The following is a 23,568-nucleotide window of genomic DNA, read 5'->3' as shown; positions in this document are numbered from 1 at the left end:
TTTTGTATTTCTTAATTATATTCTCCTTCTTTATTAATGAAATAAATTTTTAGGATCATTCCACTGTTCAAACGGCAAGTGTATAAACGCAGCATTCAAATGTGACAAACAAGACGACTGCGGCGACTACTCCGACGAAATTGATTGTCCAAACAATTGTCAATATTACATGGCAAGTAGCGGTGATGTGGTAGAAAGTCCTAATTATCCACACAAATACACGCCACTGAGTAACTGTAAATGGACATTAGAAGGCCCGCAGGGTCACAATATTCTTCTGCAGTTTCAAGAATTTGAAACGGAGAAGAGTTTTGATATCGTGCAGATTTTAGTTGGCGGACGTACGGAAGAAAAGTCTGTTAACTTAGCAACACTATCAGGCAAAGAAGAATTAGCTAACAAACGTTTCGTATCAGCGTCGAATTTCATGATAATTAAATTCAGTACTGATGGATCAGTAGAGCGAAAAGGTTTCCGTGCGTCATGGAAAACTGAGCCACAAACATGTGGAGGAATATTACGAGCTACGCCTCAAGGACAAGTATTAACATCACCAGGATATCCGCAAAATTACCCAGGAGGTCTCGAGTGCTTGTACATACTGCAAGCTCAACCAGGCCGAATCATTTCTATAGAAATTGAGGAACTTGATCTGCAAACCAATCGTGATTACATTTTAGTCCGTGATGGAGAATCACCAATGAGCCGTCCGATTGCCCGTCTCACCGGCAAGACGGAAAACAACCCAGCAGTCATTATATCAACTAGTAACAATCTGTACCTCTATTTCAAAACCTCACTAGGAGACTCCCGTCGTGGTTTCAGTATTCGCTACACCCAAGGTTGCCGTGCAACTATCGTCGCGCTAAACGGCACCGTTCAATCACCTTCTTACGGGCTCAACGACTATCCAAACAATCAGGAGTGTCTTTATCGCATCAAGAATCCAAAAGGCGTTGCGTTGTCTCTGAAATTCACCAACTTCAACGTCCACAACACCGACTACGTCCAAGTTTATGATGGATCAAACACAAATGGTTTAAGGTTACACTCCGGAAACGGTTTCACCTCAAACACACGTCCCAAAATAACTCTGACTGCAGAAAGCGGTGAAATGCTGGTTAGATTTGTTTCAGATGCTTTGAGAAGTGCTACTGGATGGCAAGCAACCTTCTCTGCAGACTGTCCCCATCTTTTACCAGGTGAAGGTGCTTTGGCAAGCAGCCGTGACACTGCATTCGGTACAGTTATCACATTCTCCTGTCCTTTGGGCCAGGAATTTGCGACGGGTAAGCCGAAAATCACGACAGAATGCTTGCCAGGAGGTAATTGGTCAGTGACGTACATTCCAAAATGTCAGGAAGTCTACTGTGGACCAGTTCCCCAAATAGATAATGGTTTCTCAATTGGATCTTCCAATGTAACATACCACGGACTTGCCACTTATCAATGCTACGCCGGCTTCGCATTCCCATCCGGAAGACCAACTGAAAAGATCTCGTGTTTAGCTGATGGCAGATGGGAAAAGAAACCTTCGTGCTTAGCTTCACAGTGTGCTCCATTACCCGAAGCATCAAACGCTAACATCACAATTTTGAATGGCGGTGGTAGAAGTTACGGTACCATTGTAAGGTTTGAGTGCGAACCTGGCTATGTTCGTACAGGACATCCTGTAATACTCTGTATGTCAAATGGCACTTGGTCAGACAACGTTCCTACTTGTTCGCGTGCCAAGTGTGCGATATTGCCGAGTTTGAAGAACGGATTTTTGGTTGATACATCAAGAGAATATTTCTACGGAGATGAAGCCCGAGTACAGTGTAACCGAGGTTACAAGCTCACTGGATCAAATATAATTACATGCGGAGCGGAACAAAGATTTGAAAATGTTCCATCGTGTGAGGATATCAACGAGTGCGCTTCAAGTCAGTGTGATTTAGCGTCAACTGAATGTGTCAACACACCTGGTGCTTTTGCTTGTAAATGTAAATCAGGATTCACTCCAGCAATGGACTGTCGGTCGGTTGGTGACTTGGGTATGATCAATGGTGGTATCCCGGATGAATCTATCACAGTTAGCAGTTCGGAGAATGGATATTCGAAAGCCGGAGTTCGGTTAAATAGCGGAGACGGGTGGTGTGGCAATGATGTAGAACGTGGTATCAATTGGGTGATGATTGACATGAAAGCTCCCACAATTATCCGCGGATTCCGTACTCAAGTTGTTGCTAGATTGGATGGAAACATTGCATTCACTTCTGCAATACGTATACAATACACAGATGATTTGACTGATGCATTCACTGATTACACAAACCCTGATGGTACGCCAGTTGAATTCAGAACGGTTGAGCCTATCCTGTCCATTCTAAACTTACCGGTTCTCATAGAAGCACGATACATAAGATTCCGCATACAGGATTACGTAGGAGCACCCTGTATAAAGCTTGAGTTGATGGGTTGTACAAGACTCGAGTGTACTGACATTAATGAGTGTGCTAACAATAATGGCGGATGTCATCAAAAGTGCATCAACAGTCCCGGTAGCTATTCATGCATGTGCAATACTGGTTATGAACTGTACAAAGGTAATGGAACGGCTGGATTCGCGATCGCTAGGTCAGAAACTGGAGAACGAGATGGTGATTTGTATCAACGTAATAAGACATGCGTACCTGTAATGTGTCCCAATTTACCTGCCCCTGAAAATGGAAAAATAATGGTAACTAAGGACCAATTCCACTTTGGAGACGTTATAAGGTTCCAATGTAACTTTGGGTACGTTTTGGCTGGATCATCAGCTGTTATTTGTACGTCAAGTGGTGCTTGGAACGGAACAACGCCAGAGTGTCAGTTTGCTAAATGTGTATCATTACCAGATGACAAAAATGAAGGTCTCTCAGTGATTAGATCTGATGAAACTAGTGTTCTGGTACCTTTTGGACAGAACGTTACGTTGAAATGTGGGAACTCAGGACGCTACTTACGGAATACAGCTACTGCAGGCTTTAGGCAGTGTGTGTATGATCCAAAACCAGGACTACCGGATTACTGGCTTTCTGGATTCCAACCAGCCTGTCCCCGATCAAATTGTGGAAAGCCTTTACCAACTCCTGGTGCAGAGTACGGACAATATGCAGACACTAAATATCAATCATCGTTCTTCTTTGGCTGTCAAGATACCTTCAAATTAGCTGGTCAAACAAATCGTCATGACAACGTAGTGCGTTGTCAAGCAAACGGTGTATGGGACTTTGGTGACTTGAGATGCGAAGGACCGGTTTGTGAAGATCCTGGTAGACCTAGTGATGGTTTCCAAGTAGCACGAAGTTATGAACAAGGTTCTGAAGTAAACTTCGGATGTAATCGTCCAGGTTATATTCTGATTAATCCGCGTCCTATTACTTGTCAACGTGAACCCGAATGTCGTGTTGTTAAGCCCCTGGGTCTTGCATCAGGACGCATTCCTGATTCAGCGATAAACGCTACTTCGGAAAGACCTAATTATGAAGCCAAAAATGTAAGATTGAATTCTGTAACTGGTTGGTGTAGTTTTAACAAGCCAGGACAACGGGACTTTACTTACGTCAGCGTTGATTTGGGTCAAGTATTCCGTGTCAAAGCTATCTTAGTTAAAGGAGTCATTACTAACGACATAGTAGGAAGACCTACAGAAATACGATTCTTCTACAAACAATCCGAAAATGAAAACTACGTTGTATATTTCCCGAACTTCAATTTAACGACACGTGATCCTGGCAATTATGGTGAATTAGCTATGATTACATTGCCTAAGTACGTTCAAGCACGTTTTGTTATTTTGGGAATCGTCAGTTTTGTGGATAACGCTTGTTTGAAATTTGAATTGATGGGTTGTGAAGAGCCAGTTGTGGAGCCACTTTTGGGTTATGATTATGGTTATTCACCTTGTGTCGACAATGAACCGCCTGTCTTCGAAAACTGTCCTCAACAACCAATTATGGTACAAAAAGGACCAGGAGGAGAATTGCTGCCAGTAAATTTCACCGAACCAACTGCTGTTGATAACAGTGGCAGTATAGCTCGTTTAGAAGTTAAACCGGAGAGTTTCAAGACACCAATAAGGATTTTTGAAGACACGGTAGTCAAGTATGTTGCGTTTGATTACGACGGAAATGTTGCTATTTGTGAGATCAATATCACAGTGCCAGATATAACACCACCTAAGCTAAGTTGTCCACAGAGTTATGTTATTGAATTGGTCGATCGTCAAGACAACTACAATGTTAACTTCAATGAAACACGTAGACGGATCAATACTACTGATGCCTCAGGACCAGTTACAGTGACGTTTTCACCAGAACGCGCAGTAATTCCGATTGGAGGATTCGAGAATGTCACTGTATATGCAACAGACTCAAGCGGAAACCGTGCGTCTTGTCACTTCCAAGTTTCAGTACAGGCAACTCCATGTGTAGATTGGGAACTTAAACCGCCGGCTAATGGCGGCTTGAAATGTGCGCCTGGTGCCAAGGCGCTTCAGTGCATTGCAACATGTAGATCCGGCTACCGATTTACTGATGGTGCCCCAACAAAAACATTCACTTGTGATCCAATTAAACATTGGTCTCCAACATCTGTGGTACCTGATTGTGTCTCAGAGAATACCCAACAAGCGGATTACCATGTAAATGCCACAGTAATTTATCGAGCTAATGGGGCAGTGTCCAGATCATGTCTTCCTCAGTATCAAGACTTGATGGCCCAATATTACATGGACTTGAACGCTATTCTAACGCAACGTTGTTCAATAGTCACCGTAAACACTAATGTTTCGTTTATACGGTCAATTCCAATGCTATTAGAAGAAAACCTTTTGAAGATGGATTTCATCTTAGTAGTTGTGCCAGTAATTCGTCAACCAAAATTGTACGATCTGTGTGGCTCAGCATTGAATTTGATCTTCGATCTATCTCTGCCATATGCCAGCGCAGTAATAGAACCGCTTCTGAACGTGTCTTCTATAGGCAATCAATGTCCACCACTGCGTGCTCTAAAATCGTCAGTCTCACGTGACTTTACTTGTAGCATAGGTGAAGTACTGAATATGGACACTGCAGATGTACCAAGATGTCTTCATTGTCCGGCAGGGACTTACGCAAGTGAACAGAAACAAAAACAATGTATATCTTGTCCGAAAGGGTACTATCAGAACAGCGATCGTCAGGGATCATGTCTACGTTGTCCTTTCGGTACTTATACCAAAGAACAAGGCACAAAGACTATTGATGACTGTGTACCAGTCTGTGGATATGGAACTTACTCACCCAATGGTTTAGTACCTTGTTTAGAATGTCCAAGAAATAGTTACACTGGTGAACCACCGATTGGCGGTTACAAAGACTGTCAAACTTGCCCAGCAGGAACTTTCACGTATCAACCAGCAGCTCCAGGACGTGATCGTTGTCGGCCGAAGTGTGCACCGGGAATGTATTCTGACACAGGTCTTGCGCCTTGTGCACAGTGTCCTAAGAATTTCTATCAACCTCAACATGGTGCTACCACATGCATGGAATGTCCTACCGACACCTTCACTGATAAATCAGGTGCAACCGGTCGTGAAGCCTGCAAGCCCGTTACTTGCACTGAGTCTGTCTGCAAGCACGGAGGGCTATGCTTACCAATGGGACACAGTGTCCAATGTTTCTGTCCAGCTGGATTTTCTGGACGGCGGTGTGAAATAGACATCGATGAATGTGCATCACAACCCTGTTACAATGGAGCCACGTGTATAGATCTACCACAAGGGTACCGATGTCAATGCCCAATTGGTTACTTAGGTATCAATTGTCAAGAAGAAAAATCTGATTGTTCCAATGACACTTGTCCTGAACGGGCTATGTGCAAAGATGAACCAGGTTACAACAATCACACGTGTCTCTGTAGATCAGGATACACTGGAGTTGACTGTGATGTTACGATAAACCCCTGCACTGCTAGTGGAAATCCTTGCAATAATGGCGCTACTTGTGTAGCATTACAACAAGGCCGGTACAAGTGTGACTGCTTACCTGGGTGGGAAGGCCAAAGTTGTGAAATTAATACCGACGATTGTGCAGAACGACCGTGCTTACTTGGTGCTAATTGTACAGATTTGGTTGCCGATTTCACGTGTGATTGTCCACCAGGATTCACTGGCAAACGGTGTCATGAAAAAATTGATTTATGTTCCGGAAATCCATGTTTGAACGGTATTTGTATTGACAAATTGTTCCATCACGAATGTATTTGTCATCCCGGATGGACAGGTGCCGCTTGCGAAACCAATATTAATGAATGTGCCAGCAAGCCTTGTAGGAATAATGGCCAATGTCTTGATCAAACTGCAGGATATACGTGTACTTGTGAACCCGGTTACACGGGTCAACAGTGTCAGCATACTATTGATGATTGCGCTTCAGGACCATGTCAAAACGGTGCTACTTGTATGGACGAGCTTGATGGTTATCAATGTCAATGTAGACCTGGCTTTGTCGGTCTCCATTGTGAGGCTGAAATCGATGAGTGCTTAAGTGATCCATGTAACCCAGTAGGTATGGATCGTTGCGTTGACCTGGATAACAAGTTCCTGTGTCACTGTCGCGAAGGATATACAGGTGAACTTTGTGAAGTCAACATTGATGACTGCGCCTCAAACCCTTGTCTTAATGGTGCTTCATGCCGTGATGAAGTAGGAGGCTATAAGTGTGTATGTCCTGAAGGATGGACAGGCGATAGATGTGAACAAGACGTGGGAATGTGTCTCAATAGACCATGTCAGAATGACGCAATGTGTGTCGATCTGTTCCTCGATTACTTCTGTGTATGCCCTTCGGGTACTGATGGCAAACAATGTGAAACAGCTCCAGAAAGATGCATCGGTAATCCATGCATGCACATGGGAAAATGCCAAGACTTTGGCTCAGGCTTGAATTGTACTTGTCCTGATGATTACACAGGAATCGGTTGTCAGTATGAGTACGACGCTTGCCAAGCTGGTGCATGCAAAAACGGCGCTACTTGTATCGACAATGGACCTGGATTTACTTGCATATGTCCACCAGGTTACACCGGCAAAACTTGTGAAGATGACATTATTGACTGTAAGGAGAATTCATGTCCTCCTTCTGCCACGTGTATCGATTTAACCGGCAAATTTTTCTGTCAATGTCCATTCAATTTGACTGGTAACGACTGTAGAAAGTCAATCCAAGTAGACTATGATCTCTACTTCACCGACCCAACGAGAAGTAGCGCCGCCCAGGTGATACCATTCTTCACGGGAGCACAGAAGAGTTTGACCGTCGCAATGTGGGTGCAATTCACCCAGAAAGATGAAGCGGGAATATTCTTCACGTTATACAGTGTTTCTTCGCCTCATGTGCCCACAAATCGCCGCGCAATGATTCAAGCCCACAGCAATGGAGTCCAAGTCTCTTTGTTCCCAGATGTTCAAGATGTTTATCTACCATTTAGAGAGTATGCAACAATCAATGATGGCCAGTGGCATCATGTAGCAGTTGTTTGGAACGGAGAAAATGGTGGAGAATTGATTCTCATTACTGAAGGCTTGATTGCCAGTAAAACGGAAGGATACGGTAGCGGAAGGAGCATACCTTCATATGCTTGGACAGTTTTAGGAAAACCGCAAGGAGAAAGTCCAAAAGGCTACACTGAGTCTGGATTCCAAGGACATTTGACTAAAGTACAAGTATGGTCTCGAGCTTTACATGTTACCAACGAAATTCAAAAGCAAGTCCGTGATTGCCGAACTGAGCCGGTGTTGTATCCAGGTCTTGTATTAACCTGGGCTGGTTATGACGAAAGTATCGGAGGCGTTGAAAGAGTTGTTCCTTCACATTGCGGACAGCGAGTCTGTCAACCCGGTTACGGAGGTTCCAAATGCCAACAACTTGAAGCTGACAAAAGTCCTCCTAAGGTTGACCATTGTCCTGGAGACTTGTGGATTATTGCCAAGAATGGATCGTCAATTGTGAACTGGGATGAACCTCGTTTCTCTGACAACGTTGGAGTTGTTAAAGTACAAGAGAAGAGTGGGCACCGATCTGGACAGACCCTACTGTGGGGAACTTATGACATCAGCTATGTTGCTTATGATCAAGCGGGCAACTCGGCTAGCTGCAACTTCAAAGTTTACGTCCTCTCAGAGTTTTGTCAAGAACTCGCAGATCCTATTGGAGGATCACAACTGTGCAAGGACTGGGGTTCAGGAGGTCAATTTAAAGTCTGCGAGATATCTTGTAACTCAGGGCTCAGATTCTCGCAAGAAGTTCCCAAATTCTATACATGTGGTGCTGAAGGATTCTGGCGCCCTACCAACGATCCTAGCTTACCAGTTGTTTATCCCGCGTGTACCGCCGCCACACCGGCTCAACGAGTATTCAGAATAAAAATGAACTTCCCTACTTCTGTTTTGTGTAACGAAGCTGGTCAAGGTGTTCTTAAACAGAAGGTTCGAAATGCTGTCAATGCTCTGAATAGAGATTGGAACTTCTGTTCTTATTCTCTAGAAGGTAACACTCTATCCGATCATGTCAATAGTTGATGAAGGGGTCATTCTAATCTAAAAACCAAAATTATTTACCTTTAATATATAAGTAGTTATTGCACCAGCTACAGAGATTAATATTTATTGATAAATACCAAAAGGGCGGACATTAATGGTTGTTTAAATTAGAAAATAAAAAATCTTATCGCACGCCTCATAGCGCGAAGCGCGTGATACCCGACGCGTCAAAGTTAAGCCATTTTGTGACTTTCAAATGCCTCTATCACAACCATATTGCACTTATACAATAATATAAGTAAGATGTAAACCTAGAAGACACTTAACTTTCGAGAAATCTAATCGTGTAAAAAATCGTCTTGAAATTGTTTTAAAATTATCAAAAATTTTCAAAACTCTGCTCTCAGAATTTTTTTTTGGCGTCTTAAAATAATCTTGGTTTGTGTAACGTTTAAGATCTTATTCAAACGACAATTTTAAGACTTTTTTTTTTTTACACAGGTAAAAATTTGTAAAACTTTTTACAAAATTATAAACCAGAATGACCCCTCAAAGAAAATTTGATGAAAAAAATAAATTCAAACACTGTTTGCATTTAGGTACTCGAGAGTGTAAGAATTTGGACATTGACGTCCAGTGTGATCACAAGGCTCGTGTAACCCGTGAAGCTGATGAAGACGGCGGAATTTACACGATATCTGCTGCTGTGCCAGCTGAAGCGTAAGTTACATTCAAAATTTAGCGTTTTTTTTCTTTTCCGAATTATTTTAAATAAATTAAGATTGCTATTATCATTATAAATATTAATTGTTTTACTCAGAACGAGACACGCTCGTCAAGGAAGTGATACCTATCAAGTGGAGATTGCATTCCCTGCAATAAAGTAAGATATTTTGCTGCGCGATTAGCAAAATAAAAAAAATAATTCACATACAACGGTTACATAATACACATGTTCATTTAAATGAAATCAAACTCATAAATTACAGAAACGTTCGTTTGCACGTTTTACTAACTTATAAATAAAAAAGCATACATTCAGGAACAAAACATGATTTTATAATACAATATATTATATTGTAATTAACATATATGTCATATAAGATCCATTACTCATTAAATAGGTTTAATTACACAGGATGGAGATAATAATATGGTGGCTTGTGTTTAACGGCGTCAACGCATAACGGCTGTACATAGCATTCATAGCAATAGCATTAATAATTAATAATGTTTTATGTTATAAAAGCTTTTACATACATATTTATAATGTGTACTAATAAATTGATAATTATTTTCACAGCGATCCAATTCAAAACACAAACTCAAATGATCGTGCAACGGTACAAAGTCTACTTGAGAAATTAATTCTTGAGGAAGATCAATTTGATGTTAATGATATTTTACCTAACACCGTACCGGATCCTGCTTCGTTGATACTTGAATCGGATTATGCTTGTCCAGTTGGTCAAGTTGTTATGGCACCTGACTGCGGTAATTATTTTTTATTTAACTGTACAATGAGAAAAAAAATTTATAACTATTGAATAATAATAAATTGAATTAACATCAACAGTACCATGTGCGGTCGGAAGTTACTACGATGAATCGACAAACAAGTGTGTGTCATGTCCAGTAGGAACTTACCAAAGTGAATCAGGCCAGCTTAAATGCAGCAGTTGTCCTGTGATAGCAGGAAGATCGAGCGTGACAGTAGGACCAGGAGCACGAAGCGCAGCTGATTGCAAGGAGCGTTGTCCTGCTGGTAAATACTACGACGACGCAGCGGGACTATGTCGTAGCTGTGGTCACGGATTCTACCAACCAAACGAGGGCAGCTTTTCGTGTTTGCTTTGCGGACTGGGCAAAACTACAAGAACCGCTGAAGCAGTGTCTCATGAAGAGTGTCGCGATGAATGTGGATCGGGTCAACAATTGGCAGTCGAAGGAAAGTGTGAGCCTTGTCCAAGAGGCACCTACCGAACCCAAGGCGTGCAAGCAGCTTGTCAAGCTTGCCCATTGGGTAGAACTACGCCCAACATGGGATCTGCGGCTGTTGAAGAGTGCTCACTGCCCGTTTGTGAGCCTGGTACGCATCTTAACGGCACTTTGAATGAATGCGTTCAATGCAAGAAGGGCACTTATCAATCCGAGCCTCAGCAAACTTTCTGCATTCCCTGTCCGCCGAATACCAGCACCAAAGGACCTGGTGGCACCAGCAAAGCTGAGTGCACCAACCCGTGTGAAATGAGCGGCGAAGAAATGCACTGTGACGCCAATGCTTATTGTTTGCTAATTCCAGAGACCAGCGAATTCAAATGCGAATGCAAGCCAGGGTACAATGGGACCGGCACAGTTTGTTCCGATGTCTGTACTGGGTATTGTGACAATGAGGGAGTTTGCATGAAGGACAGCCGTGGTCAACCCTCTTGTAGATGCAGCGGTAGCTTCACCGGCAAACACTGCACTGAAAAATCAGAGTTCTTCTACATAATTGGCGGGGTTTCCGGTGGAATTATACTTATTATCTTCATTGTCTTACTGGTATGGATGATTTGTGCTCGTGCAAGTCGAAAACGCGAGCCCAAGAAAATGATTACACCCGCTACTGATCAAAATGGATCACAAGTCAACTTTTATTACGGAGCGCCCACTCCCTACGCTGAATCTATTGCACCTTCTCATCACAGTACTTATGCTCATTATTATGATGACGAAGAAGACGGATGGGAAATGCCCAATTTCTACAATGAGACTTATATGAAAGGTAATTTTTAATTATTACTTTGCGTGGAGAAAAGTAAAAAAAGCATTGAAGGTTCCATGCTGAAAAGAAGCACGGGAAAAAAAACTCTGTAAAATTTATAGAGAAAGTCTGGAAAATTTTCAGAACTCAGGATGTTATTTTCACATCAGTCAGCATCATTGCAAATTAATTTGTATGACTTTTTGAAACTTTTTCCAAAATTTTAATTTTGGAGATTTTTTACAGTATATTTATAGACAAATTAAATTTTTTATGATCAGTAAAAAAAATATTCATTTAAATTGGCACAGATTTTAAAAAAATCTTGTCGCACTTACTCAAAAAAAAAAAAATGTTGTAAAGAATACTTTTTATGACAATTTTAGGACACTTTCATGAATTTTAGGATACTGTTATGACATTTTTAGGACACTTTTATGAATTTTAGGATACTTTCATGACAATTTTATAACATAACAATGTTACGACAACTTGAGGACTCTTTTATGACAATTTTAGGACACTTTAATGAGAACTTTATGACAATTTTAGGACACTTTTATAAATTTTAGGATACTGATGACAATTTTAGGAATTTTAGGATACTTTTATGACACTTATAACAATTTTATGACAACTTTAGGACACTTTAATGACAATTTTAGGACATTTTGATAAATTTTAGGACACTTTTATGAATTTCAGGATACTTTTATGACAATTTTATGACACATAACAATTTTATTACTACTTTAGGACTTTTTTATGACAATTTTAGAACACTTTTATAAATTTTGAATACTGTTATGACAATTTTAGGACATTTTTATGAATTTTAGGATACTTTTATGACACTTATAACAATTTTATGACAACTTTAGGACTCTTTCATGACAATTTTGGGTCAATTTCATGAATATAAGGATACTTTTATGACAATTTAATGACACTTTTATGGCAACTCTAGAACAATTTTAGGATACTTTTATAACTGCTTTAGGAGACCTTTACAAAAATTTTACAGCAACTTTAGGACTCTTCCTTATCAATGATTAAAGTAATTATTACTAATTTAAAATATTTATAAATGTTCCAGAGAGTCTGCACAACGGAGGCAAAATGAACAGCTTAGCGCGTTCAAATGCCAGCATTTATGGTACCAAGGATGATCTTTATGATAGACTGAAACGTCATGCATATCCAGGAAAAAAAGGTGAGCTTCAAATAGCTTTTTTGAAGTTATCTGAATTTTCGCATAAGATTCATAATTTTGTTTTTAGACAAAAGTGACAGTGACAGCGAGGGTCAATGACCAAAACAACAAACTACCACCTTCGACCATTTCAACAGCTCATATTAAGTCGTTCAATCTCATGGAATGGTTTTTACAATTATATAAATTGATAAATAATATTAATTGTTTCTAATTCAACAACGGCGGGGGTCGTACAAAATATTTATTAAAAATCGTACGACTTTAAAAAGTCCTGAAGTGATGATTTAGATCTTTAGATTAATTATTACTTCGGCACAAATCCGTCAATTTGTTTTTTTTTCTTTTACTGAACCTCTCCTAAACTCTGGACTGAGTCAACGAATGTATGAACAACGTGAGGATATTTTTATGTGTGGTTGGTACTTTTTTTTTTTTTTTTTAATTAATACTCATTGATCTTTAGTACGAATTACGAAACTTTGGCAGAATAAAGCTTAAAGTTTTCGGTAATTACACAATTTTAAAAATAAAATAGAAATTAACTTGTGCGAAAGTTTTTGTATGCTTGGACTATGATATTAATTATTAATATTATTTTTTATATTAATTATTATTATAGATATTTGAAAAAAAATTATATATAAAGACATTGTTATAAATTTGTATCTGTTTTTGTAATATACTTACAAATAAGCGTTATAATTATTTACGAATAAAAAATAATGGAAACATTTATTTTTTTTTTTTTTTATATTTTATGACAACGATGATTTAGTACTTAAGAAATTTGTAAATATTTTAAGGATTCGTCTAACATTTAAATAAAAATTTAATCATAAATTCTGGCTGTTTATTCATTTATTCTCTTTCATTTTTTGTTTATCTTGTAGATAAAATATATTAATACAAAAAAAAAAGGAGAAAACTACATTGAACTTAACAGAAAAGACATTCCTAGAGCAGAAATAAATTTTCATCAGGCGATAAATATTATTACTCAAATTTAAAACACAGTACTTGGGAAAAGTTTGTATAGCAGCTGCAGATTTTAGATAATAAATAGTAAATCATTTTAATAATAAAAATTGATTTTAATAGTGGTTAAAAAATTAAAAAAAGAAGAAATAAATTTCCACTTTTTTTTTGCAATAAAAAAAATAGTAATTTTGATAATCTCACGATCAACTTAAGATTAAATTTTTTTTGAATTGATTGAAGCTTAGGATAATAAATTTTTAAGATTATTTTAAGATTTTTTTAAGGCTATTGTAAAATTTTTTTTTAATTTTTGAATTTAAAAAAAAAATTTTTTTAAGATTTTTTTGATAGTATTTTAAGATTGTTCAAGACTATTTTAAGATTTTTTTGAGACTATTTTAAGATTTTTTAAGACTAATTAAAGATTTTTTAAAACAATTTTTTTTTTTAATTTTTAAATTTTCAAAAAAATTTTTTTCCAATTTTTTTAAAAATATATTGGTTACTCCGTGTTTTCTCATATTTTCGTAAAGAATGAAAATGATTAAAATAAGTCTTTTTTTTTACAAAGGGTTAAATGTTATAAAGATAAATTATAGAGAAAAATTGTACGCGCCAAAGATTTGAATAGTAAAAAAATGATAAAATGTGCCCTTTCTGCAGTTCATATTCTCTTACAATAAAATTGTTTTGATAATATGAATAATGCATTGTGTATTTTATAATCTTCGCGTGTCGGTCTGGCTATCTATTAAATGTAAATTCAAAAGCCATTCCACATCCTCCTCTATATTTTTACGACTGTCTAATTGTAAAAGCTAATAAATCCCCAGTTAAAACAATAAAATATTTATTAAGTAGGATGCAGCCTTGAAAGTCAATGAAGAAAATTGTGTCGTAGCAAAAATAATCTGAAATAAAAAAAAACGTCAGTCACAATGATTAAAGCTCAACTACTACATAGTATTTTCGCAATTGAATGCTAATGAAATGTTGGTGTGCTTTTGTGAGGGGTGGGTTAGCATAAAGTTTATGTGTATTGGTATATGTATTTGCAAGGCTTATAATCGTGTAAAGAGAAGCACCAAAACTGCTAGATAACTGACGAAGCCCCTTGATTATTATTAACTTGGTAGTCACGCGCTGCATTCGCAAAAAAGCTGCTTCTTGTCCTCGTCAAGCTGAAGTTGATTTAGTTTTTGCTTACATTAAGATCAGTTGGGCTTGTTTGTTAAACCTGTCTGCTTTTTTTACTTTGTCATGGTAATGTAATCAATTTGTTTCAATTTATTTCCGTTTTTACGCACCTAGTTTCTTGATTATACAATAAATATTACAGAATTTGTTTGTATTTTTTAAAATGGGGTACATAATGTTGATCGTAACACTGGTACTGATGTTTTGGGCGTCAATGGTGAGAATGCATGAATTGCCAGTTCAGTATCCGCCGTGTTTCTTCAATCCTCTGTGCACGTGTTCAAAAGCAGTACCCGATTTGGGAATTGTCAATTGCGAAAACGTTCCCCTGTCGAGAATTCCCGAACCTATTAACTCGTCAAAAGTTTTTATACTCCAGTTAGGCAATAATGGATTGAGACAGCTTCAGCCTCAATTTCTCATGAATACAGGTAAGTGTGTCATTTTTTACAACTACCTACCCAAGAGAAGACACAGGTATATATATTGATCGAGTGTTTATTTATCTATTTTATATTCTAGGCCTTTATAATTTACAAATCCGATATAATCCGCTGGCTGAAATACCAGACGAGGCGTTTCTAGGGCTTGAAAGATCACTATGGGAACTTGAATTGCCATACAACCAATTGGTTCAAGTACCCAGTAAATCATTTCGTCATCTACAAAAATTAAAGATCCTTGATTTAACTGGTAAATATATTTTTATTTTTTTGTTATTGAGGTACTGTGCAAAATCACTTACAATATTCTTCTATTTTTGAATACTCATACTTTTAAGTGTCTTCTATACGAATCAATTTTTTTTTAATAAGGTACTCGCGGGTAATAAGGCCTAAGTGATAGAAATGCTATTTAAAATTACCGGTTAAGAAGAATTCCTAAAAAACGATTTGAGTAAATGGTAAACATTTTTTATGATTTTATATTTAATAATTTGAAATCATTGTTCTAATTTTTATCAATATCTTGAAAAGTATTGTTGCTTAATGTAAGTGATGATTGATTTAAGTGAAATTAATCTCTTTGATTGAAAAAATAAAGATTTTTGAGAAAAAAAAATTTTTTCATTGAAGAAATGAATAAAAATCGAAAAATTGCCCATAATGGTGATTTTTGCAAAAACAAAGAATTTGAAGCTTCGGGGCACTATGAAAAAAAAATCGCAGCGCTTTGAATTTTTCAGGGATTTTAGGGGACACTTGGAGGTTAAAAAATTACCGACGATATCCTTTGTTCATCCATTTTATCCAAAGTTATACCAAGTTATCCAAATATCCTTAATTATGCGAATATTTGTCGTTTTTTCAGTTAAAGTTTTCAATTCAAAAAAAATTTTTTTGACAAAAGCTATTCACGTTATCTTATAGAAAATATCGTGTAGTTTTCAAAACCGTCCTTCGATCTTCTATACGATCATTATTTCCAGAGTTATTGATTGTCAAAGTGAAAAAGTACTTTTTTGCTTTGACTGACGATAATTCCACGGCAAATCATCGTACAGGCTTTTTGATTACGTCAAATTGAAGGGCATTAAATTTTTTAAAAAAGCTTTTCAGCGAAATAATGGAAAAAAATTTTTTGAAGCCCGTAGACCTTTTTTAAGACGAGAAAAAATTTGGAAAATTTTTTCTTTGTGATTTTTTTAGGATTTCTCCAGACCCGAACATGATAAAAAATTTTCATGGTCATATCTGAAAACTAGACACTTGGAGATACAATTTGCTTTTTTTTTTGCTGTACGATCATTTTTCTCGGAGTTTCAGTTCGTTGAAAATCACCCAAAAATTTCGAAAGGGAAATTTAATAAAGTTAAAAAAAAATTTAGAAAGTTTCTATTTAAAATAATTTTCATTCACAGGTAACCAAATATCAACAATAGCAGCAGATAATTGGCGAGGTCTTGAAAATACTCTGCACACATTACGTCTCGGAAAAAATCACCTTGACAAATTACCTGCAGATGCATTTTCTGGATTAACATATCTTGAAATTCTTGATCTACGCGACAACAGTCTTAAAGAAATTGACTCCTCGGTATTCCGTGATGGAATGGCTCATTTGACTCAACTTTATCTTAATGGCAATCAATTGATGTCTATACCTTACAGCCAATTGTCAACACTCAAACACATGAAAATATTGGATCTTAGTTATAACCGTATCTCACGAGTGATACAACCACAAATGGAAGCTGAAATTCGTGGGGTTCAAATTTCACTCGACACTCTTCGTCTTGATTATAATCAGATAGAAATTCTGCCGCCGGGATCATTTCAGCACTTTTTCCGGGTTAATACAACTTATATGAGTGGAAACCCTCTGATGGAAATTGAGGTAACTATCTCGCTTGCCAAAAGGTAAAAGGGCGCATAAGTTTTTTTTTTTTTTGTCAATCGAGCAGTAGGCATATTTGACGCATAAAATTTACGATACAACTATGGTAAAGCTGGACTATACTTTCATTAGTATTAATTGTCAAATATTTTAGAAGAAAATTTACTATTTATTCATGAAATTTTCCAACTTACGATTAGAAAAAGTAAGATATTACTATTGTAAAAAGTGAGAGATTAAAATTGTCCAGTGCTGCATCTGTATCTTCCCAATAGAAGTATAACAAATTTTACAATAGTCGCATTGGAATGTTTTTCAATTAGTGTGAGTGATGGCCGTGCACAGCGCTAGACTTCGAGTTTATCTAAATGTTGAAGGACTTTGGTAGTAGTTTACTTCGGATAGCGTAGAGGGAGAGTCCTTTGGTTGCCAACCAAAGAGTTCTGGGTTCGATTCCCGGATAGGTCGAAAAATTTCAATTTCTTTTTTCGGTTACTGTAAAAGTAGCAATTAGTCCAACCTCCTATCTCTCTCTCTCTCCCTAATACTTCTTTTAAAAAAACCGACGATCAATTTTTACAATAGTTGAATTGTAAAGTTCACAAACACATATTGTATAATTAGCTGTATAGTATTGGACTTTTTGAGTCTCTCGCTGGTCTTGTTTGTTGGATAAAATTTCCAATAGTAGATCGTAAAAATTACTAAATGAGAAGTATAGTCCACCGTTACTATTTTGTGAAATAAAAATTACGATTTCTTTTACAGATTTTTGTCTTCTGAACGATTTAAAAAAAAATTGTTTTGTGCGCCCTTTTACCTTTTTACAGACGATTTGTATAAAGTTAAAAGCATTTTTTTGCAATTCGCTAAAATTATTATTTTTTTTTCAGGATGACGCGTTTAGAGATTCTAAAATAAAAGAACTTTATTTTACCGATTGTGAACTCAAAGAAATTGATTCTGCTTCATTGCGTGGTCTTGAATCATCTCTCGAGCTTTTAGACATATCAGGGAATAATATTACTGAATTACAGCAAAATCTATTTCAAGAATTTGATTTTTTGAGGACACTCATTTTCAAGGACAATAAAATAGCAACTTTTTCACCAGGTTGATTAAAATTAATCAAAATTTTTTATTTATAACATTCAAAATAAATTTTATTTTCAGTGGAAGTATTTACGGGCTTCCAGTACTCGCTGTACAACCTAGATTTGAGTGGCCGACAAAATGCAGCGATATCTCTTCAAGATCTGCGGCAAATGCGTAACTTGCGTTTTCTTGCTTTATCTAAATTATCACACGACTCATTGTCGGCAGACGATTTCATCGAGTTCGGTATTGACGTGAAAGAGTTACGCATAACACGCAGCAATCTGAACAGCATTAAAAGTCATGCATTCACACATGTTCGGGGAATAAAATATTTAGACTTTTCGGAAAACTCTATTTCTTCGATGGACGATGAAGCATTTTCTGAAGTGGGACATTCCTTGTTGACTCTTAAACTTGCTCATGCTCTGTCCAATTCATTGAGTGAACTACCTAGTAAACCATTTAAGTCTCTTACTAATTTACAATATCTTGATTTGAGTAATAATAAAATTCGTTCAATGCCTGACACGTGTTTTCATTTTTTGAAACGAATCAAGAGAATTGAGCTTCAGGACAATGAAATAACTGAAATACGAAAAGGAACTTTTCAGGTAAACTTTTAATAATATTTATTTATACTATAGCTACCTGCAGTCACTATGATTAACGAGATTTACGGATTATGAATTAGAAAACTTTGGCTTCATGATTTTTTGATATTTGCAAACACTATACATAGTTTAAGTATTTTTTAAATAAATTTTAAAAATAATAATGCAATCACTGGATCAATTAAAAATAATTCAATAGACAATGAATCAAGTAAAATCTATTTAAACCAAGAAAAATTTTCTAAGATGATGAAGTTCTTCAAAATTATTTACTTGATTCAAGTAAATTTTGTTTTCTGTACACGAAAAAAAAAAAAAAAAAAAAAAAAAAAAAACATAGGGATTTTTCCTATTTTTCCAATGTTAACATTGTCAATTTTTATTAAATTTTGCTTTACATTTCAACAAAATTAAAAATCGAGCAGATTATGGACGGTGTCGCTTGATGTATATAAGGCATTCTACGCCGAATCGACCACTTTTGATTTGGCTGAAAGTCTTTCCTCCTTTTCTACCCTATCAAAAACGTCTCTCATAATTTTTTCAAATTTTTTTACCCAACCAAAAAAAAAGTTATGAATTTTTCAACAAAATCGCTTTTTTATTTTTAAATTGCCATAACTTTTTCAAAAATTGACTTATCGGGACGTTTTTTTTTTTTTTTCAAATGTTTTTTTATTAAATGTTCTTTTTGGGAAAAAATAGAAAATAATTATTCAAACCTATCTTCATCGTTATTATCTAATTAAGTGCCATCATAAATAATATTAAGTAAAAGGTCATTTTCTTGCTTAGCTAAGTTAAATGTCTTTATTATTATATCCGATTAAAGAGCACTTTTAAAACCACGGTTTAGATACAGTTTAATGGGACTGGTGACGGATGGATATAAGAAACCTTGAAAAGACATAATTTCAAATCAAGACCTGATTATATAGCAGATTAACAAAATTATTATTGTTTGTAGGGTGACATACACTCAACATTAGAAGAAGTTGATTTTGCGTTTAATCACATAACAAATCTCCAAACTCATACATTTGTCGATTTGTCAGTAATGACATTTTTGAACTTGCAAGACAATAACATCGACAAAATCGAACGACGTGCATTTATGAATATGAATCGGCTGAAATATATTAATTTAAGAGGGAACAAAATAAAAAGTGTCGTCGATGAAGCCTTCCAAAATTTGCCCGATCTTGAATTTTTGGATTTAGCTTACAACAAAATGAATGAATTTGATTTTGCTTGGTTTGACCAAGTTGGAACTCTAGCTTCTTTCAAAGTCAACGCGAGTCACAATTCGATCAGCAAACTAGAAATAAATACTTCTAGTTTCACACCAGCAACAAGTAGTAAGTTCGATTATTAATTAGTTCTTTCACTACAAGTCCAAGTGTTTAAAAAAAACAAAAATGATTGGATAGTTTTGCACGCCTCATAAGCAAAGCGGATAAGGTAGTGCTCTGCTTTCGTATATTTTATTTTAATAAATTTTATAATGGAAAATGAGATTATGGGGCGTGCACTTTTGGATTTTCCAAACTTTTTAATTTTATCCTAATAAAGAATACATAATTAATTATTAAAGTGTACTTCAACATGGGAGGAACATTGCAATCAAACATCCGTGTGCTGGACTTGAGCCACAACAACATTACGGATATAATGAAGTATTACTTCCGTCCAGTAGAATACGCTTTGACTCATCTGTATTTGTCTCATAACGAAATAGTCAACATGTCACAAGCAGTATTCGGTAATCTGCCGCACCTTCAATGGCTTGACTTACGTCACAATGAACTCAGTGACATTGATTTTGACTGTTTCCGTAATACCAAGAATATACAAGTGCTGCTGCTGTCCCACAACAACATCGCGGAAATCCCCGCGGAAACTCTAAGAAGCCTAAAGAAGTTACGCATCCTAGATTTGTCATTCAACAGACTACGAACTTTGCCAGATAATTTGTTCACCGATGCTACTATTGAAAGTCTTGACCTCTCAAATAACCAATTTATGCGCTTACCTACAAAAGCAATTACTGGTACAGCAGCAGCTTCTATTTCAATTCTTGATTTGTCCTGGAACTTTTTGTCAAGTATCAACATCGCTGACTCTATAAATAAATTTCGTGTAAGTTTTTAATTAATTAATTAATAATTAATTATTCGACATTAACAAATAACAATATTTTACTTTCAGAGCTTAACATTTTTGGACTTATCATACAATAGATTAGTGCGACTCGATGATGGTGTCTTTACCGAACTTCATCACTTGATGTACTTGGATCTCAGTAATAACAAACAACTGATACTTGAAAATCACGGACGGACATTTTTTGGTCTTGATGACTCGCTACTGACTCTGGGTCTCAGTAATATTTCGCTTCTGACGATTCCAGAGCTTCCCTTTCGGCATTTACGTACTCTTTATATGTCCAACAACGAGCTTGCGTCAATTCCAGCAGAATTAGCATCTAATTTGTCATCTCTTCATCATCTTGATCTTAGCCACAATGATTTAACAGTCGTCCCACTTATTACTCATACACTTTTTGAATTAAAATCGTTCAATCTTGCCTACAATCCCATCACATCTGTTTCCAATACAAGTTTCTTAGGACCTGCTGATAGCCTAATTGAACTGGACATTCGTCAACTTCCTCTTTTAACCTTCGAGGTAAAAATTTCTAATTAATAATATTTAAGGCAAAAGTCTCCATTATTGACACTATAAGAGTGATCATGAATATTTGAATTTTTTTATCGTGTTTCAAATCAATTATCTTGAATTTTTAATAGAAAACATTTTTCTACAGGCTGGAGCATTCTGCAAAGCATCAAAACTTCAAACTCTTCTCATTACAGCTTACACTACAATTAAAAACTTCAATATTCCTAATTTGATTGAGTACAATCATGGATTAAAAAACTTACTTGTTGATGTCCAAAATGAGACAACTCTTGAAAAAGAAATGAAAGGAAAATTTCCGGTTAAATTGTCTAATTTTACCTTCACTGGAAGAAGTTTGAAAGATATTGACATCGACATTCTACAAGTATGCTATTTTCATATAGTAATTAAATTTTTTAAGCAGTTTGTTAATACACGGAAACAAATTAATGGCAAATGCAACATGATGAAATCATGTTGTAACTACATGATTTGTCATGTTTCGGCTACATGAAAATCATGTTACGGCTACATGACAACCATGTTGTGGTAGCATAAGAAAATCATGTGATAGCAATATGATTTGACATGTTTCGGCTGTATGGCAATCATGTTGCAGCAATATGATTTGTCATGTTACGGCTACATGACAATCATGTTGCAGTAGCATTAAAAAATCGTGTGACAGCAACATGATTTTCATGTAACTGAAACATGACAAATCATGTTGCTGTCACTTGCTGTTTCTCATGTTACCGCAACATGACTGTCATGTAGCCGAAACATGACAAATCATGTGTCTGCAACATGATTTAATCATGTTGCATTTACTATTTATTTTTTTCCATGTAGTTTTTATTAATTACCAAGTTTTAATCAAACTAGGGAATGCGAAGTCCACATCTTCATTTTGGTCTTTACAACACATCTGTTAGTAAAGCACCGAGAAAGCTGTTTGAAAATGCACGGACAGTCCGGAATATCACTGTCGACTTGCACAATAACGATCTTAAGACACTAGAAAATCCATCGAACGGTTACAAACCTGGTGCAACCGACAAGAAATTTTTAATGCGACTACGAATGCAAGGAAGCGCTGTTACTTGTGATTGCGAAATCGGGTATGTTTATAAATATTTAATTTCTGATGGATTTAAATCACGGTCTACAGAAATAACAAGATGACACTGAATATCATCCCAGATCATACTGAGTGAAAAAAAATTTTCAAATAGTAGCTAGTATAATCCAGATTACAATGAGTATTATCTAGATATCACCCAGCATAATCTAGATTATACTATCTACTATCTGAAATTTTTTTTCACCACAGATAACACTGAGTATAATATTTCATAAATTAAATGAAAGAAATATGATAATAATTTCCAAACTATAACAGATGGATTGAAGGCTGGCAAAGGAAACACAGACAGTACCAAGAAGACAGATGCAATACGTTCCCTCTTCATCAGTACGATTTCGAGCGCGACGAAGAAAACGAATATAGCTGCTGGGACAATGGTTGGGATGATGATTTGCGGGAGAGTTTCTGTGCTAACAAAAATAACATCTCGGTAATAGAAGCTCTTAAGTCAGACATTGAGTGTGGCTGGTCAGCATCAAGCACTTATCAAGTATCTCAGTTACTCGTGCTAATAATCTGTATTCTTGCTGCTAAAAATTTAAACTGAAGATAAATTTATATCTAAATTCTGAAGTAAAATTTGATAGGATGATTTATAAATTTTAATTGTTGTATGGATCTATTGTACAGCAAGAAACAATACGTAAGATGATTTGAAAAACTGGGATCCAAATGAGTCCCACTATAAACGTGAAGCTGAGATACACAAATGTAAGCTGTAATCCCAAGAGCATTATTTTAATTGCCATCTCTTGACGATTTTTAGTTTTTTTAATGTCCAGTGTCTTGTCCAAAATGAAATGCAAGATGAACAAGGTTATCTGTAATAAAATTGTTTAGATATAGAGGCTTTTACTTTAGATTATACAAATAAATGAACAAACCAGTGCCATTGGAATGACATTAATGATAAAATAAAAAAGAGCAAGTAAAGATTTAGCCATGGCTTGTCCCATCATCTTCATAAGAGCAGAAAAATTATATTCTTCTGAAGAAGATATCCCCAGTACA

At 36.2% G+C, this 23,568-nt stretch overlaps 2 protein-coding genes across 2 annotated transcripts in view; both read left to right on the top strand.

The window, feature by feature from the left end:
- Uif (sushi, von Willebrand factor type A, EGF and pentraxin domain-containing protein uif) overlaps positions 1-13,266 on the top strand; it is a 36,982-nt gene extending 23,716 nt beyond the window's left edge. Inside the window, exons 7-13 of the mRNA XM_074250777.1 lie at positions 54-8,552; positions 9,145-9,265; positions 9,366-9,428; positions 9,849-10,039; positions 10,122-11,312; positions 12,388-12,504; positions 12,572-13,266. Coding sequence (XP_074106878.1) covers positions 54-8,552; positions 9,145-9,265; positions 9,366-9,428; positions 9,849-10,039; positions 10,122-11,312; positions 12,388-12,504; positions 12,572-12,603 — 10,214 coding nt within the window. The 3' untranslated portion in view covers positions 12,604-13,266. The remainder of the gene's footprint in view (positions 1-53; positions 8,553-9,144; positions 9,266-9,365; positions 9,429-9,848; positions 10,040-10,121; positions 11,313-12,387; positions 12,505-12,571) is intronic.
- A 1,299-nt stretch (positions 13,267-14,565) lies between these two features.
- Positions 14,566-23,104, top strand: Chp (leucine rich repeat containing G protein-coupled receptor chaoptin). Its single transcript, XM_074250778.1, has 12 exons — positions 14,566-14,748; positions 14,825-15,113; positions 15,205-15,375; positions 16,544-17,019; positions 17,913-18,132; positions 18,193-18,728; positions 19,696-20,086; positions 20,323-20,867; positions 20,937-21,416; positions 21,556-21,795; positions 22,296-22,531; positions 22,813-23,104. Exons 1-12 carry the CDS (start codon positions 14,746-14,748, stop codon positions 23,102-23,104), a joined length of 3,879 nt encoding a protein of 1,292 aa, XP_074106879.1. The 5' UTR covers positions 14,566-14,745.
- The last annotated feature ends 464 nt before the right edge of the window (positions 23,105-23,568 follow it).

This window comes from Cotesia typhae, unplaced genomic scaffold (genome assembly GCF_013202065.1).
Source record: "Cotesia typhae breed Kobodo isofemale line unplaced genomic scaffold, CoteBio_Ctyphae contig_59, whole genome shotgun sequence".
In the NCBI taxonomy this organism is placed as follows: Eukaryota; Metazoa; Arthropoda; class Insecta; order Hymenoptera; family Braconidae; genus Cotesia; species Cotesia typhae.
The sequence above is the reverse complement of the archived record's forward strand: the minus strand, read 5'-3'. Positions and strand labels throughout refer to the sequence as shown.

What these genes read in the sequence shown, in the direction of transcription:
- Chp (XM_074250778.1), top strand. An exon ending in ACTCTATAAATAAATTTCGT is followed by an intron (nt 20,868 to 20,936) that starts GTAAGTTTTTAA and finishes TTTTACTTTCAG; the next exon opens with AGCTTAACATTTTTGGACTT. An exon ending in TTCCTCTTTTAACCTTCGAG is followed by an intron (nt 21,417 to 21,555) that starts GTAAAAATTTCT and finishes ATTTTTCTACAG; the next exon opens with GCTGGAGCATTCTGCAAAGC.